The 13,209-nt window shown below is 48.2% G+C and overlaps 1 protein-coding gene across 2 annotated transcripts in view; it reads right to left on the reverse strand.

Moving 5' to 3' along the window:
- Sec13 (SEC13 homolog, nuclear pore and COPII coat complex component) overlaps positions 1-10,649 on the reverse strand; it is a 17,164-nt gene extending 6,515 nt beyond the window's left edge. Inside the window, exons 1-5 of one of the 2 annotated variants that reach the window (XM_015495019.2) lie at positions 10,534-10,649; positions 7,736-7,780; positions 5,523-5,638; positions 685-836; positions 52-185 (exon numbers count right to left, since the gene is read on the reverse strand). In XM_015495019.2, coding sequence (XP_015350505.1) covers positions 52-185; positions 685-836; positions 5,523-5,638; positions 7,736-7,780; positions 10,534-10,536 — 450 coding nt within the window. In that variant the 5' untranslated portion in view covers positions 10,537-10,649. Of the gene's footprint in view, positions 1-51; positions 186-684; positions 837-5,522; positions 5,639-7,735; positions 7,781-10,026; positions 10,048-10,533 lie in introns of those variants that run through there. The other variant, XM_048787101.1, reaches the window with a different exon arrangement.
- Between the last annotated feature and the right edge of the window lie 2,560 nt (positions 10,650-13,209).

The raw sequence follows: 13,209 nt of genomic DNA on the forward strand, positions 1-13,209 counted from the left end.
CCCCCCGGGCCACGGCACTACCCTGTGCATGAAGGCAGGAGCTGGACTTACGGTGTGAGCGTTGTTGATCTTCTTCACTTCCCACTGGCCTTCCCCGGTGTAGGTCAGCAGGGAGATGGCCCCATCCGAGCTCCCGCAGGCCAGGATCAGGCCGTAGTCATGGGGGGCCCAGCACACAGAGTTCACTGCGGAGGGAGGGAGGGAGGGAGGGAGCAGTGAGTAGGGACAGCAGGCGCGGAGCCGCAGACCGTCTGTTTCCCAGATCTATGGCTTTACTACGTTTCTAAAATAACTGTAGGGATCACTGCGGGCAGTTGTGACTTTGTCAAAGACGCAATTATCTACTAACATTATCATTTCATAGTCGGTCTTCAAAAGAATAGAAGGAAAACCACCTGAGAATAAAGGCTGGTACTTAAAAAATGAATAAACCTTCAGGAAAATTCACTGTGTTGTGCTTACGCTTCTCATTTTGCTTTGGACTGGCTTTGGATTTGGGGCCTTATCCCAACTATAAGGGGCGTCAACCTGAGGTATCCACAGCTAGGGTGAGAGTGAGGGACTAGCAGAAGGCCAACCAATCCCAGGGGACAGAAAAGCCCCACTACAACAAGGGAGCTAGGGCTTCAGGAAGGACAGAGTTCCTCTTCACCCAGGGGTTGAATGCCCACCAGCCCCATGTACCGGAAGAGTCGTGTCCCGAGTGCTCGTGGGTCTTCTCCCAGGTGCCGTTTTCCTCTTTCCAGATAATGACTTTCCGGTCGTAGGAGCAGGAGGCCAGGATATTGCCATACATGGGGTGGGCCCAGGCCACCTGCCACACAGGACCCTCGTGCCTGCAAGGGGAGGGGTTGGAGCTGCTCAGAGGGAGTCAGGGGAACCCAGGGCTCTGCCAGGCTCTATTCTGGACAGAACTAGATAAAGTCTGCCCAAGAATTCCAAAAGGGGGGCTGGGGCTCAGCGGTAGAGCGCTTGCCTAGCACGTGTGAGGCCCGGAGTTCGATCCTTAGCACCACATAAATAAAGATATTGTGTCCATCTACAACTAAAAAATAAATATTAAAAAAAAAAAAAAATCAAAAAGGGACAGTACAGAATGCCACTGCCACAGGGACACTTACTAGACAGTGAGGATCCTAATGTCCTGAGAGGTTGAGCACCTTGAGGTCACAGTCTTTTGACAGACAGGACTCCGGCAGCCTCCCTGTGGCAGCCAGGAGAAACCTCGCTCTGACTGTGGCCAGCAGTGCCCGTGTCCACTGTTGTCTACACCCATAGGTGATCAGCACCTATAGACGGAGTCACAATCCACTCTCCACACTCAGCTTCTGTGTTTTACACTTTGATATTTTTCATCTGTTTAAAAGGCACGTCCTTCCCTTCTCTCCTCATCTGTCCATTCACCTGCCGACAGGCACCATCTGCATAGGCTGCAGCAGGCCTGGCACGGGGGCTGCTCCTGTGGTCAGGGAGGGCTGCACGCTCAGCACACAGCGGGCAGCCTGCAGGTACTCAGGCCCCTGCAAACCCACTCCCCACTCCCCAGCTCCGGACTTCGGGCCAGGGTCAGATCTCCCTGTGGCTTTTTTTGTTTGTTTGTTTGTTTTTTTAGTTGTAGATGGACACAATACCTTTATCTTATTTATTTATTTATTTTTATGTGGTGCTGAGGATCGAACCCAGGGCCTCACACCTGCCAGGCAAGTGCTCTACCACCGAGCCACCGCCCCTTGACTTTGTCTCTTTATTTAAAAATGGATCTATCAATAAGATTTCTTTCACAAGGTGGTCACAAGGGTTAAATGTGATAACTCACATACAAAGCTTAGAAAAATGCTTGGTACAAAAAGAAAAAAAAGGATGAGGGGGAAAAGGTACATTCACACATAGCTGGTTGGGACTGCAAATTGTCGCAACCATTATGGAAAGTGGTTTGGAGATTCCTCAGAAAACCTGGAATGGAACCACCATTTGATCCAGTTATCCCACTCTGTGGTTTATACCTAAAGGACTTAAAATCGGCATACTACAGTGACACAGCCACATCAATGTTTATAGCAGCTCAATTCACAACAGCTAAACTATAGAACCATCCTGGGTACCCTTCAACAGATGAATGGATAAAGAAAATGTGGTACATATACATATGCAATATGTATATGTAGGAACTCAGCCTTAAGGAAGAATGAAATTATGGCATTTACTGGTAAAAGGATGGAGCTGGAGAATATCATGCTGAGTGAAATTAGCTAATCCCCCCCAAACCAAAGGCTGAATGTTTTCTGATATGCAGATGCTAACTCAATAAGGGGGGGGGTGGCTAGGAAAGAATAGAGGTACTTTAGAATAGACAGAGTAAAGGGAGGAGACGGGGTAGGGGGTAGGAAGGAGAGTAGAAAGAATCTCAGACATTATTACCCTACGTACATATATAACTACATGACTGGTGTGATTCTACATCATGTACAACCAGAAGAGTGAGACATTATGCTCCATTTATGCATTTATGCATCACAGTGCATTCTACTGTCATGTATAACGAATGAGAATAAAAAAAAAAAAAAAAGACACTTAGCCTTTAGCTCTGAAATTTAAATGAGACAGTGTTAAAAGTGTGCTGCAAGTCCCTAAGAGCACTGTTAAGACAACGACAAGACATGAGGTGCTCCTGAATGGAGCGGTGTGTCACCCACAACCCCACACACTGTGCAATCCTCATGGCCACCATTTCAGAATCTCACCCTGTGGGTTTGCTTTCTATAGTTACTTGTGATGCCAGTATCTTGGGTTCAAGTTCCTCTAAAGAGCAGACCTTAGAAAAGGGGTATGTGTAGGCAATTTGTTTTGGAAAACAATCCTATAACTAGGAAGAGAAAAAAAATGGTGAAAGGGGAAACCAATCCACTGTTAATATTTTTGAGCCAATTCCTACAATGTGGATTTGGGAGTATCAACTGCTGGGAACCTTTGCAGAAACACGGGGAATATACCCCAATATTGTCTGGCCAAGGCAGGGAAGCAGCAGCATATGTCTACTGGCTCTAATGCCATAATTTAATAGGAACATCACTGACCTGGACCTCAAGGTTTATATAAGACTTGGAATGTCGAGATGTCTTATTCCGCCAGACTCATCTCTACCACCCCCTTGGTATTTCTCTGAAGTAATTAAAGTCAGATTTCCTAATGACACATGCACACCCATGTTCACAGCAGCACAACTCATAAGAGCCAAATCATGAGAACCAGCCTAGGTGTCAGTCAACAGATGAATGGATTAAAAAAATGTAGTATAGGGGCTGGGGCTCAGCGGTAAAGCGCTCACCTTGCACGCACAAGGCCCTGGGTTTGATCCTCAGCACCACATAAAAATAAATAAGTGAAATAAAGGTATTGTGTCCAACTATAACTAAAAAATAAAAAAATATTTTTTTTAATGTGGTATATATACACACAATGGAGTTTTATTTGGCCTAAAGAAAAAAAATAATGTAATTTTCAGGAAAATGGATGAAACTGGCAAGCATATGTTAATTGAAATATACCAGACTCAGAAAATCAACAGTCATATTTTCTCAATTATGTGAAAGGTGGAAAGAAAAACAGGGAAAAAGGATTTCATGAAAATAGAAGAGGGACCAGTGGCTCGGGAGGCTGAGGCAGGAGGACCACAAGTTCAAAGCCAGCCTCATCAACAGCAAGGCACTAAGCAACTCAGTGAGACCCTGTCTCTAAATAAAATAAAAAATAGGGCTGGGGGTGTGGCTCAGTGATCAAGTGCCCCCAGGTTCAATCCCCTGTACTCCACCCCAGGGTGGGGTAGAAAAAGGAGGGAGCCCTTTAGGATAGAAAAAGTGAATTAGGGAGAGAAACTGGAGGTACTGGTGATTGATTTGATCAAATCATCATGGCGGGGGGGGGGGGGGACCACCAAACCAAACCTGCTCAATGCCAGGAGACGCCCTTGGTTACTTCTCTGCCCTAGAGCTGCAGCCACTGCCCCCTGGCTGGACAACACTATGTTCCCGGCACCTGCAAAGGAGCTGCTGATGGCATTGAACGGACTTGAGTCCCAGCAACGGGCAGAGTTCTGACGGAGGCACATGTTTGGCTGTGTCTTTCACATCATTTGAGCATGAGGAAAACCTGCAGGGAGCTCAGCTCCTGCACAGGACTCTGGCAGCTGGCTCCTCAGTCACTTGTCCTCAACACCCAGGTGGAGGGTGACTTTCAGTCTCATTTCCCCAAATGGGTGACTTAGTCTGCTTTAACGCAGCTCAATACACCCTGGCACCTCTGTCAGGGCTCTGCTCCTGGGCAATCTAGCAAGGTCAGGGATGCTCAGAAGAGGGCACAAAAAAGACAGAAGCAAACTGACCACGCCGACCCCCTGATCTTGAAATAGGAACCCAGACACTGAAATCAACAACTGATAAGCCCACAGATGGCGTGACTGACTCTAGTGGCACATCTAATAACCATTGTGATGCAAAGTCACGGTATTGTAAGAGCTACAACTGCAATGTAAAATGAAAATACCTGTGACATCCAATGGTGCCAAAGTGACAGGCAGTAAAAACACTACTGTGGTTTCTGCTGCACCTCCAAAATTGAACGAAGTGTGAAATATCAGAGTCACGAAAAATAAAGGTGATTCTTTTCCCTCTTGCTCCAGTTCCCAGAACCCTGTGTTCTTCCCACAGCACCTTGTGGATCTCAGGTTAAAACCCACAACTCTGTGAAAGGCGGGGAACTTGGGGGTGAGCATAAAAGTGATTCAGGATCTCAGTAGGGAGTCAGGGAGAAGGGGAAATCAAACATATTCAATCAACACCTGCCATTGGCAAACAGAACAACAGATTAAAAAGTTTATTCTTATAGTAAAGCTCTTGAGATCACACAGGCTAAACCATATAAAATGGCATCGTTTACCACTATTTTTTTTCCACATTCCTTTTTTGGGCCAGGGATTGAACCCAGGGGCACTTAAGTAGTGAGTCACATCCCCGGCCTTTTTAATTTTTTTGAGAGACAGGATCTTGCTCAGTTGCTGAGGCTGGCCTCAAACTTGTCATCCTCCTGCCTCAGCCTTCCAAGTTGCTGGGATCACAAGCATGTGCCTCCACACCGGCTGTTTAAATGTATCAGTACCTGCTCACACTGAAGATGAACTGGGGGCTGGCTGTGTAACACATGCTCCTTGGGAAGGAAGCAGGATGAGCCCATCTTGAGGGTATGTAGATAAGGATTCAAGAGGTAAACTGCCTCACCTGCCCCAGGTCCTCCAGTAGGAGTGTGGGTGCAGATCTGAGATTCACGGCCGGATCCACCTGTGCCCTTAGCTGCATCCCCCCTAGGGACATATGGTGAGGTCAACTGGGGTACTGGGACCCAGCCATCTTTGCTAAATGTACTTTGGGGTTGCTCTGAATCTGGGCTCCATCCTTTCCCCTTAGGCTCAAGGCAGGGCCTGAGGTGTCACATGATCCTGGCAAACCTTCCCTGGGCTTGCCCACACTTACCCCCTGAGATCGGCGATGAGGATCTGTCCCCCGTTGCGCACATCAAAGATTTTGACGGACCTGTCTGAGGAACAGGTTGCCAGGCGGGTGCCATAGTAGTCCATTTGGGCATCATGCTGCAAAGGGAGGACAGCTCAGGAAGCCTGCAGGCTGGGCAGGCCGGGTGAGGGCAGTCACCAGACATAGGTTAGTTTAGACTAATCTACCTAGAACTCACTTTTTGGTACTGGGAATTGAACCCAGGGGCACTTTACCACTGAGCCACCTCTTCAGCCGTTTTTAAGACAGGGTCTTGCTAAGCTGATGAGGCTGCTCTGAATTTGTAATTCTCCTGCCTCAGCCTCCCAAGTCCCTGGGATTACAGCTGTGCACCACTGCGTCCAGTCACCCAAAACTAATTTGATCTCAAAGAATAGTCATCACTAGGCAAGGAGATACTCTCTGCTAGGTGACGTCTTTCCGAAAGGGACAAAACAAACCATACTCAACTGGTTTTACACACCCTTTATACACTCTCAGGAAGGTCCCTTTAATCCTGTTCTGTTGGGTGAAGATGGGAAAACCAAAACTGGCCCGGCCCGGGAAAGTACACTGAGGTCCAGCTCAGCCCCAGAACCCAAGATCCCAGACAGGTCCTCTGGCCTAGACACAGGGTCCCACTCAAGATATTTGGGTTCCTGACTCCACCCAGGAGACCTTTTCCATACTGTTGTGCCTAGTAACTCTGACTCCCACCCAACGGAAACAACACTGCAGGTGACACTGGCTGTGCCACTCATGAACCAGATGCCGGATGCTGCCTGACCACCCAGAGATGGGCTGGCTCCTAGATGGTTTCAGAAGTGATTAGCTGTCACCCCTATGGTCACCATGAGCAACCATGCCCTATGAAAGGAAGCATTCCCTGTGTCTGTCTCAGCCCTCCTTTCTCACTGCCCCACCCAAGGAAAACCGACTCCTCTTTGGGAATCAGCCCCCCTCCCCTGCTGTGTCAGGTTTGGCTTTCTGGGGAGCGGGCAGTGCAGGTGTATTCCCGAGGCTGTTCTCCAGCAGGTGCTACCTCTCTCTGGGAGGAAGCAGGTGTAACCCAAAGAGATTCAAATCCTAGCTCCTTATCTGCTGTGCAACCTTTGGGTATTGACCTCACCTCCTTTAGCTTTAATTTCCATATTTAAAAGTGGTCTAACGACTGCTCTCTGCTTCAACATTTGTAAGGCAATCTGAAGGAGATATGAATGAAAAGTACTGAGTATGGGGTCTGATGTTTAGTAAGCAAATGTCTATAATTATGATTTTGCCTCACCTGCTTCCCAAACTCATGCAAGTAGGTAGCATAGCCACCATTCTTCCCATGAGGCTCACAAAAGTTAAGACAGTAGCAATAGAGCCTCACACTGGATCTTCCTGCCCATAGTATCACGCTGTACCCAAGGAGGTATGGTCTCACAGCTAGACTGCTTGTGACTAAACCAGAAACAGATTAACTCTGCCATTAGGCCAATCTCAGAAACCTGAAAGCAGTTATTGAGTGGCCAGGCTGAGGGTGGTAACCCTGCATGAAACGCTGTTTAAGCCTGTGTCCTGCTCAAAAATTACCTGTACTCCGTGGCCCTACACGAAGCAGCTGGAGTTTTTCCTGCTGGAGACTTTGATCTCTGGACCTCCTGCAGTCCTATTCTCTTAGGGTGAGCCTTGTGTTTGCCTCTTAGGAAATGCCCTCAGCAGTGACTTGTGGTTTGAAGGGCCTTGTCTGGTCACCATCTGTGTGGTGGTCCCACCTGCTCTGCTTGGGCTTTCACTGTGGCTGCTGGCTGGCTTTCTACATCTTCCTTCTCTCCTCATTTAAGCCCCTTTGCAGAGGGACCAAGAAGTGACAGCAGGAGGAAGACTGGGAAGACAACAGTCAAGCCTCACACCCACTTGGCAAGTTACTGTGTTGGCCAAAGACCAAGGGCCCTGAGTGACAAACTGCTCCTAAGCACCCCTCAGCAGGGAGGTCAGACTATCATAGCCCTGCTGACTCAGACGACACTGCTGACTCTGCTGGGAGAATGACCACGCCCCCTGAGGCTACAGCCTGACTAGCAACCACCGTACAGCCACACCTGGGTTCATAAAAATGATCAATAGAAAGGGGAATGAAAAATCCACGCTTTGTCCCTCCCACAGAAATGCCCATGCCCAAAGCCCCAGAGGGAGGATTAAATACTCACAATCATATCCTCATGGGATGTGTCCACGGTGTTGATTACTGACACCTGGAATCAAAGATGGCGCTGGTAAATTAACTGACAGCAGAATGCAATATCACCTCATTAAGTCCACTTTTTTTTTTTTTTTTTTTAAGTTCTTGACTGCAAGAGGTAGTTGTCTTTGAGAAGTTTACATGGTAAGATAAATCTTTTAACATTATAGGAGCCCTAGGGGGTGGCGGTGGACATGGACTGGACCTAGATGAGAAGGAGCAATTGACCAGATGGCGAGGGGTGGGGCGAGTACTGTCTAAGCAAAGGGATAAACCAGCAAAGACACAGGGGTCTGAGAGAGCTCGATGTGAACTGCGGAATGACAAGCAGTCTACCTCTGAAGGTGAGGTGGAGCCTGGAGGGAGTTACAGTCCACGTTCGCTTCTTGGATGGCAGCCTCTGAGGTCCCAGGCACTTTATGCATAACATGATTAACATCTACGACTTGGAGACTTGATTCAAACTTCTCCTGAGTCAGCTCCCTGGTCTACCGCTTATGATGGACTATCACACCTAGTGGCATCCAGGTTCAATAGTTTGAAGGGCTGGGGCACAGGAGTTATGGCATCAACCTCCTCATTCTGTGAGATGTAGCTCAAATGAGCCCCCCCATTAAAGATTCTCAAACCCTTGACTGGCTGGACTCTTGCATAATTTCAGCCCTGCACACCTACAACACTTTGTGCTGTTTCTTCTCTCCACTAAAAGGGGAGCTCCCTGGAACCCTGCACTCAGTCACATGCAGTTTTAAAACCCTTCAAATCATCTACTGCAAACACAAGGAACTCGGTGACTATTTGCTGAATGAATACATGAACAAAAATTGACTACTTTTTCTTTGCTCAACCATTATTCTCTTAATTCATTGGATAGAAAAGGAGACTTGAAAAGATTTCAGTTTGGAACTGACATTTCTTTCCTTTTTGTTTTGATACTAGGGATTGAACCTAGGGATGTTTTACCACTGAGCCATACCCCTAACCCTTTTTTTTTTTGTTTGTTTTTATTTATTTTATTTATTTTGAGACAAGGACTAAGTTGCCCAGACTAGCCTTGAACTTGTCATTCTGTCTCAGCCTCCCCAATTGCTGGGATTATAAGCACGTGCCACCACGACTGGCTGGTACTGACTTTTCTTAACTATTTCACCCAGTTCATACTTTCTAGCACAAACCCTGCAAGTATAAAATCTGACTTCAGGTTTTCAGAAAGATGCATCACGGGAGAGGATGGTAGCAAAGCAGGTCAGAGGCACATGCTGAGTAAGCACCAGTTCTCTCAGAAAATTGTAACTCCTCCAAAAGTGGGCTCCCAGGGTCCTCAAATGCAAGAAAGGAAAAGGAGTCTCCTTGCGTTGAACTGTCAGGATACAAAGTGCTTTCACATGTGCCCTGGGAGGTACCACGTGCAGAGTCAATTACAATCACCTGACACACTAAGGCACTGAAGAAGCCCAGAGAAGAAGAAACACTTGTCACAGAGCTAAAGGCAGAGCTGGGGAAAGAGTCATCCCCCAATCTACCAACTCCCAGCCACAATCCATTCCACCAGACATCCACTGAGAACATAAAATAGTTGTGGCACTGAATTCCCTAAATCTAATGGCTGAAAGAGTCAGGAAGAAAGTTTGCTGACAGGTAGTTTCGTACTGGATTACTAAAGGACTTTAGAAGCAGCATTCATTTCTAACCACCCTCACCCACCAGCCAAGATTGGTGAACCATGCTTGTAAACAAGTGTGTTTTAAAGCCTTTTGTTCTCCCAAGCAGAATGCAATATCACCTCATCAATATCTCCTCGTCTTTATCCTGGCGGGATAAAGGATAATAATAACCTGAAATAATCTGTTATTATCACTGTTAAACAGTAAGCAGCAGCACTCAAAAACCAATTCATCTTTTCAGAATCACGAGTCACAAGTAACTTAGAATGAGGTGAACACTGAGAATAAGTGCTTCCAACTTTATTAAGCCTAAGAACCAGAGGCCAAAAGAGCACCAGAGTAGCTCCCTGCAGAACAAGAACTAATCCCAGGGCTCTCGTTCCTGGGTTCACGAAGGCTCCCTCAAACCTGCAGCTCAGGCATACCCATTTTCCTAAGAGCATGCATTTACCACAGGGTACCAAACTCAGTCTGGAGACTCCCATTCATTAGTTCATTCATGCTCACTGAACTGAACAGTAAGCGATAGACATCACAGAAATTTTAAACAACGGCGGCCTCATTCAGTTGGTCTTTCCCGAACCGCCCCTCATACCTGGAGACGCTGAGCTCAACTGGTCACAATTGAGCTGTTAGAGGTGGTAGGCGGCAGAACGGAAGGGTTAGGAAGGTTCGAGAACTCAGCTCTGCCCCTGACCAGCTAGCTCTGCAAGAGGCTTTACCTCTCAGCGAAAGGTTCTCTCGTCTGCAGGGTGACGACACCTTCACGAGGCTCGGCTGGCGGAGATTACGAGCAACACCTGGGGTTTCTAAGGCCTCGAGATGGCGTTTGGGGTTTTCAATGGCGGAAGGAAGAGGACGGGGATAAGAGGAAGGCAGGGCAGCGGCGCGGCCCGCAGGGCCCCGGGAGGTGCCGCGGCCTCGTCCGGGTCTCCCGCTCGGAAAGGTCCACAAGGACGCGGACAGAGTACCCAAACCTCCAAGTAGTGAGGGGGAGCTGAACGGCCCCAGCCCGGGCTTTGAGCCTCAGCGTGGTCAAAGCCTTGGTGTGGTCCGAATCCTGCTCCGCGACCCCAGCTGAGCTGAGGCGAGAGCGACTTACCATAGCTGCTGCGAGAGCGACTCCCGGTCTCGGACGTGGCAGCCTGAGGCGTCGCGTCCGGACGTCTCACTTCCGGCGCCGTGTCGGCAGGACTAATGGCCCGTCGCTCTGAAGCCTCCGGGTAGCAACACGCTCGGTTTGCGCGGAGGTCCGGCGTCTTCCACAGGCCGCGCCCCGCCCTTCTGTGGCTCCTCCTCTTTATCCTGGCGGAACGCGGGAGATCCTCGGGGCGGGGCTCTGGTTGCCTTGGCGACCCGGGCGGGGGGCGGTTGGACTCCGAAGCTCCAGGGAGTTAGCTATCCTGACCTAGCCGTCCCTTTTCCTGAGACCTAGAAGTGAAAGCATTAATAATGGCAGCTTCACGGGCCCCTCGGCGGTTCTGGGTATGACCGGCTTTTTGATGAATATTGGAAGATGATTAATTTTGTGGGGTCTGGTCTTAGCTCTTCATTTTTGATCCCTCCTAAGGACCGCCCTGCCGTCCCTGAGCCCCAGGACCTATGACTTTAGAGACTCCAAATTTCCCCTTGCAAACGGAAAGCCTGGGATCTGTGAGGCTGGCTGGCTTATCAGGTAGATTCCCCCAGGCGTGGAGGACCTCAGCCAAGCTCCTGTATCTGGAGTCCAGGAGTCCAACCCTCAGTGTCCCCAACTCCTCCTAGATGCCTGGCTTTCCCAAGGGAGGGCAGCAGCCAAGGATCTCTCCACAAGCACATGGAGAATTCCGCACTGCAGCACAGAGCCTGGGCCACACATGGTCTAGGCCTGGGCCCACTCAAGTACTAGGGGGCAAGCAGCTTACAGGGGAGACTTGCTTTCTTTAGTGAGTCACAGTCCTTCAGTTTCCTCTGTAGAAACTGGGGCTACAAATCCTGCTCAGTGATGTCCCCAGGAAGGTGTTGATAGGCACAAGCTGTCAAGGAGCATTGGAGAGGAGGCCAGGGGAGTTCCCTGTTAACTAAGCCTCAGGAAGCAAGCCAGCCTTCCACCCCCACTCCAGCTTCTGAGATTTATTTCTCTCCAATGAAGAAATATTGTGGGGGCATGAGGGGATTTTTTTTTTAATGTTTTTTAGTTGTAGATGGACACGATTTCTTTGTTTATTTTTATGTGGTGCTGAGGATTGATCCCAGTGCCCCAGTGCCTCACATGTGTGGGGCAAGCACTGTGCTGCAGAGCTACAACCCCAGCCCAGAGGGAATGGTTCTTAGGATAGAGCAGGAAACACAGCCAAGGGGGACCTGTTGGTCTCCTGTTCTTCAAGGGATCCCTAGTCTTGGATGGGTAGTTGCATCACTGATTTGGGTGATAAGATCAGGTCAATTCTTTCTGAGCCAGTGGAAAATTGGCATAGAGGCATATTAGATATAATTTAAATATAATGCAGCAGCGTAGTCGTTATTAATGGAATTTCCTGGTGTAAACATTGAGGTTGAAGAAACAGAAAATTTGGGACAAACAATGGGTATGTATTTTACTCATATTTGTACTCACAAGACATTTGTGAGCAGGACTGAAAGACTTTGTTATACAGAAGTTTAGGTGCTGATCCTGGCATCAAGACGGACAGGTATCAGTACCACACCTCTTGCTTATTATATGGGCAAATTCTTCATTCACCTCTCTGAGCTGCTGTTTCCTTCTCTGGAAAGTGGGAAATATAGTACAGATTGAGTATCTCTTACCTGAAATGCTTGGGACCAGAAATGTTTGATTTTTGGGGATACGGAAAATTCACATATTCATAGTGAGATGGTTTGGGGATGGGACCCAAGTCTAAACACAAACACTTTTATATAGTATTTTTAATAAATTTTTGCATGAAGTGAAGGTTTGTGGTGTGTAATTTTTACTCATGATGTTATATCAGCACCCAAAACATCTTTGGATTAGGGATGCTCAACCTGTAATGCTGCTTCTGAGAACTGATGTTAAATAAATGAACCTTGGATGTGTAATTACTTGGAAGTAGGATGGGCCAGTGGTGCTTGTTCTAAGCATCAGTTCAACCTGAGAAGAGCTGGGATGGTGTGTGTATAAACCTCAGCTTTTGAAGCAACATTGAGAATTGTTTCTCAGTCTGGGAATATTCTCCTTCTCTTCCGATGCTCAGCAGAGCTTGGCAAAGTTCAGACTCTCTCTGTCTTCCCCCCTCCCCAGTGGAAGATGCCACCTGTATCCTATGTCTGTATTTCCCGTCTCCTCCCTCTGGTTAATCCCAGACCCTAAGTCGTTCTTAGCTTTCTCCAACCTGTGCCCTTCACCTCCCAGTCCCTTTGACCCAGAGTTTCTTTATATCCTCTGGAGGCCTTTCCCCCCAAAGTCTTTCTAAGATGGTCAGGTTAAGTTTGCCTCCTTCATTTGGTGGGTGGTCAAAAGGTGCGACCTAGTAGAGGGAGAGCAAAGTGTCCTTCCCAACCAAGGGCTTGACTTCCCCAAATTTAAACCCACAGAGGGTGGGGGCCCAGCTGTCCTTCAGAAAAAGGCTTTGTGATGGGAAGCATGCCTGCATTTCCACGTGTGCATTTATTGTTATTGCTCAGTATAGTGTTGAAAAGGCAGACAAATCCCATTAGTTACAAAGAGCACAAGCCAGAGATACAGAGAAATAAAGAGTGTACAGTAAGAGCACAGTCTCTTCCCAGCCCCGATTGTCCCAGAGCCCCCCCCCCCCCC

Source organism: Marmota marmota, unplaced genomic scaffold (genome assembly GCF_001458135.2).
Source record: "Marmota marmota marmota unplaced genomic scaffold, marMar, whole genome shotgun sequence".
Taxonomy (NCBI): domain Eukaryota; kingdom Metazoa; phylum Chordata; class Mammalia; order Rodentia; family Sciuridae; genus Marmota; species Marmota marmota.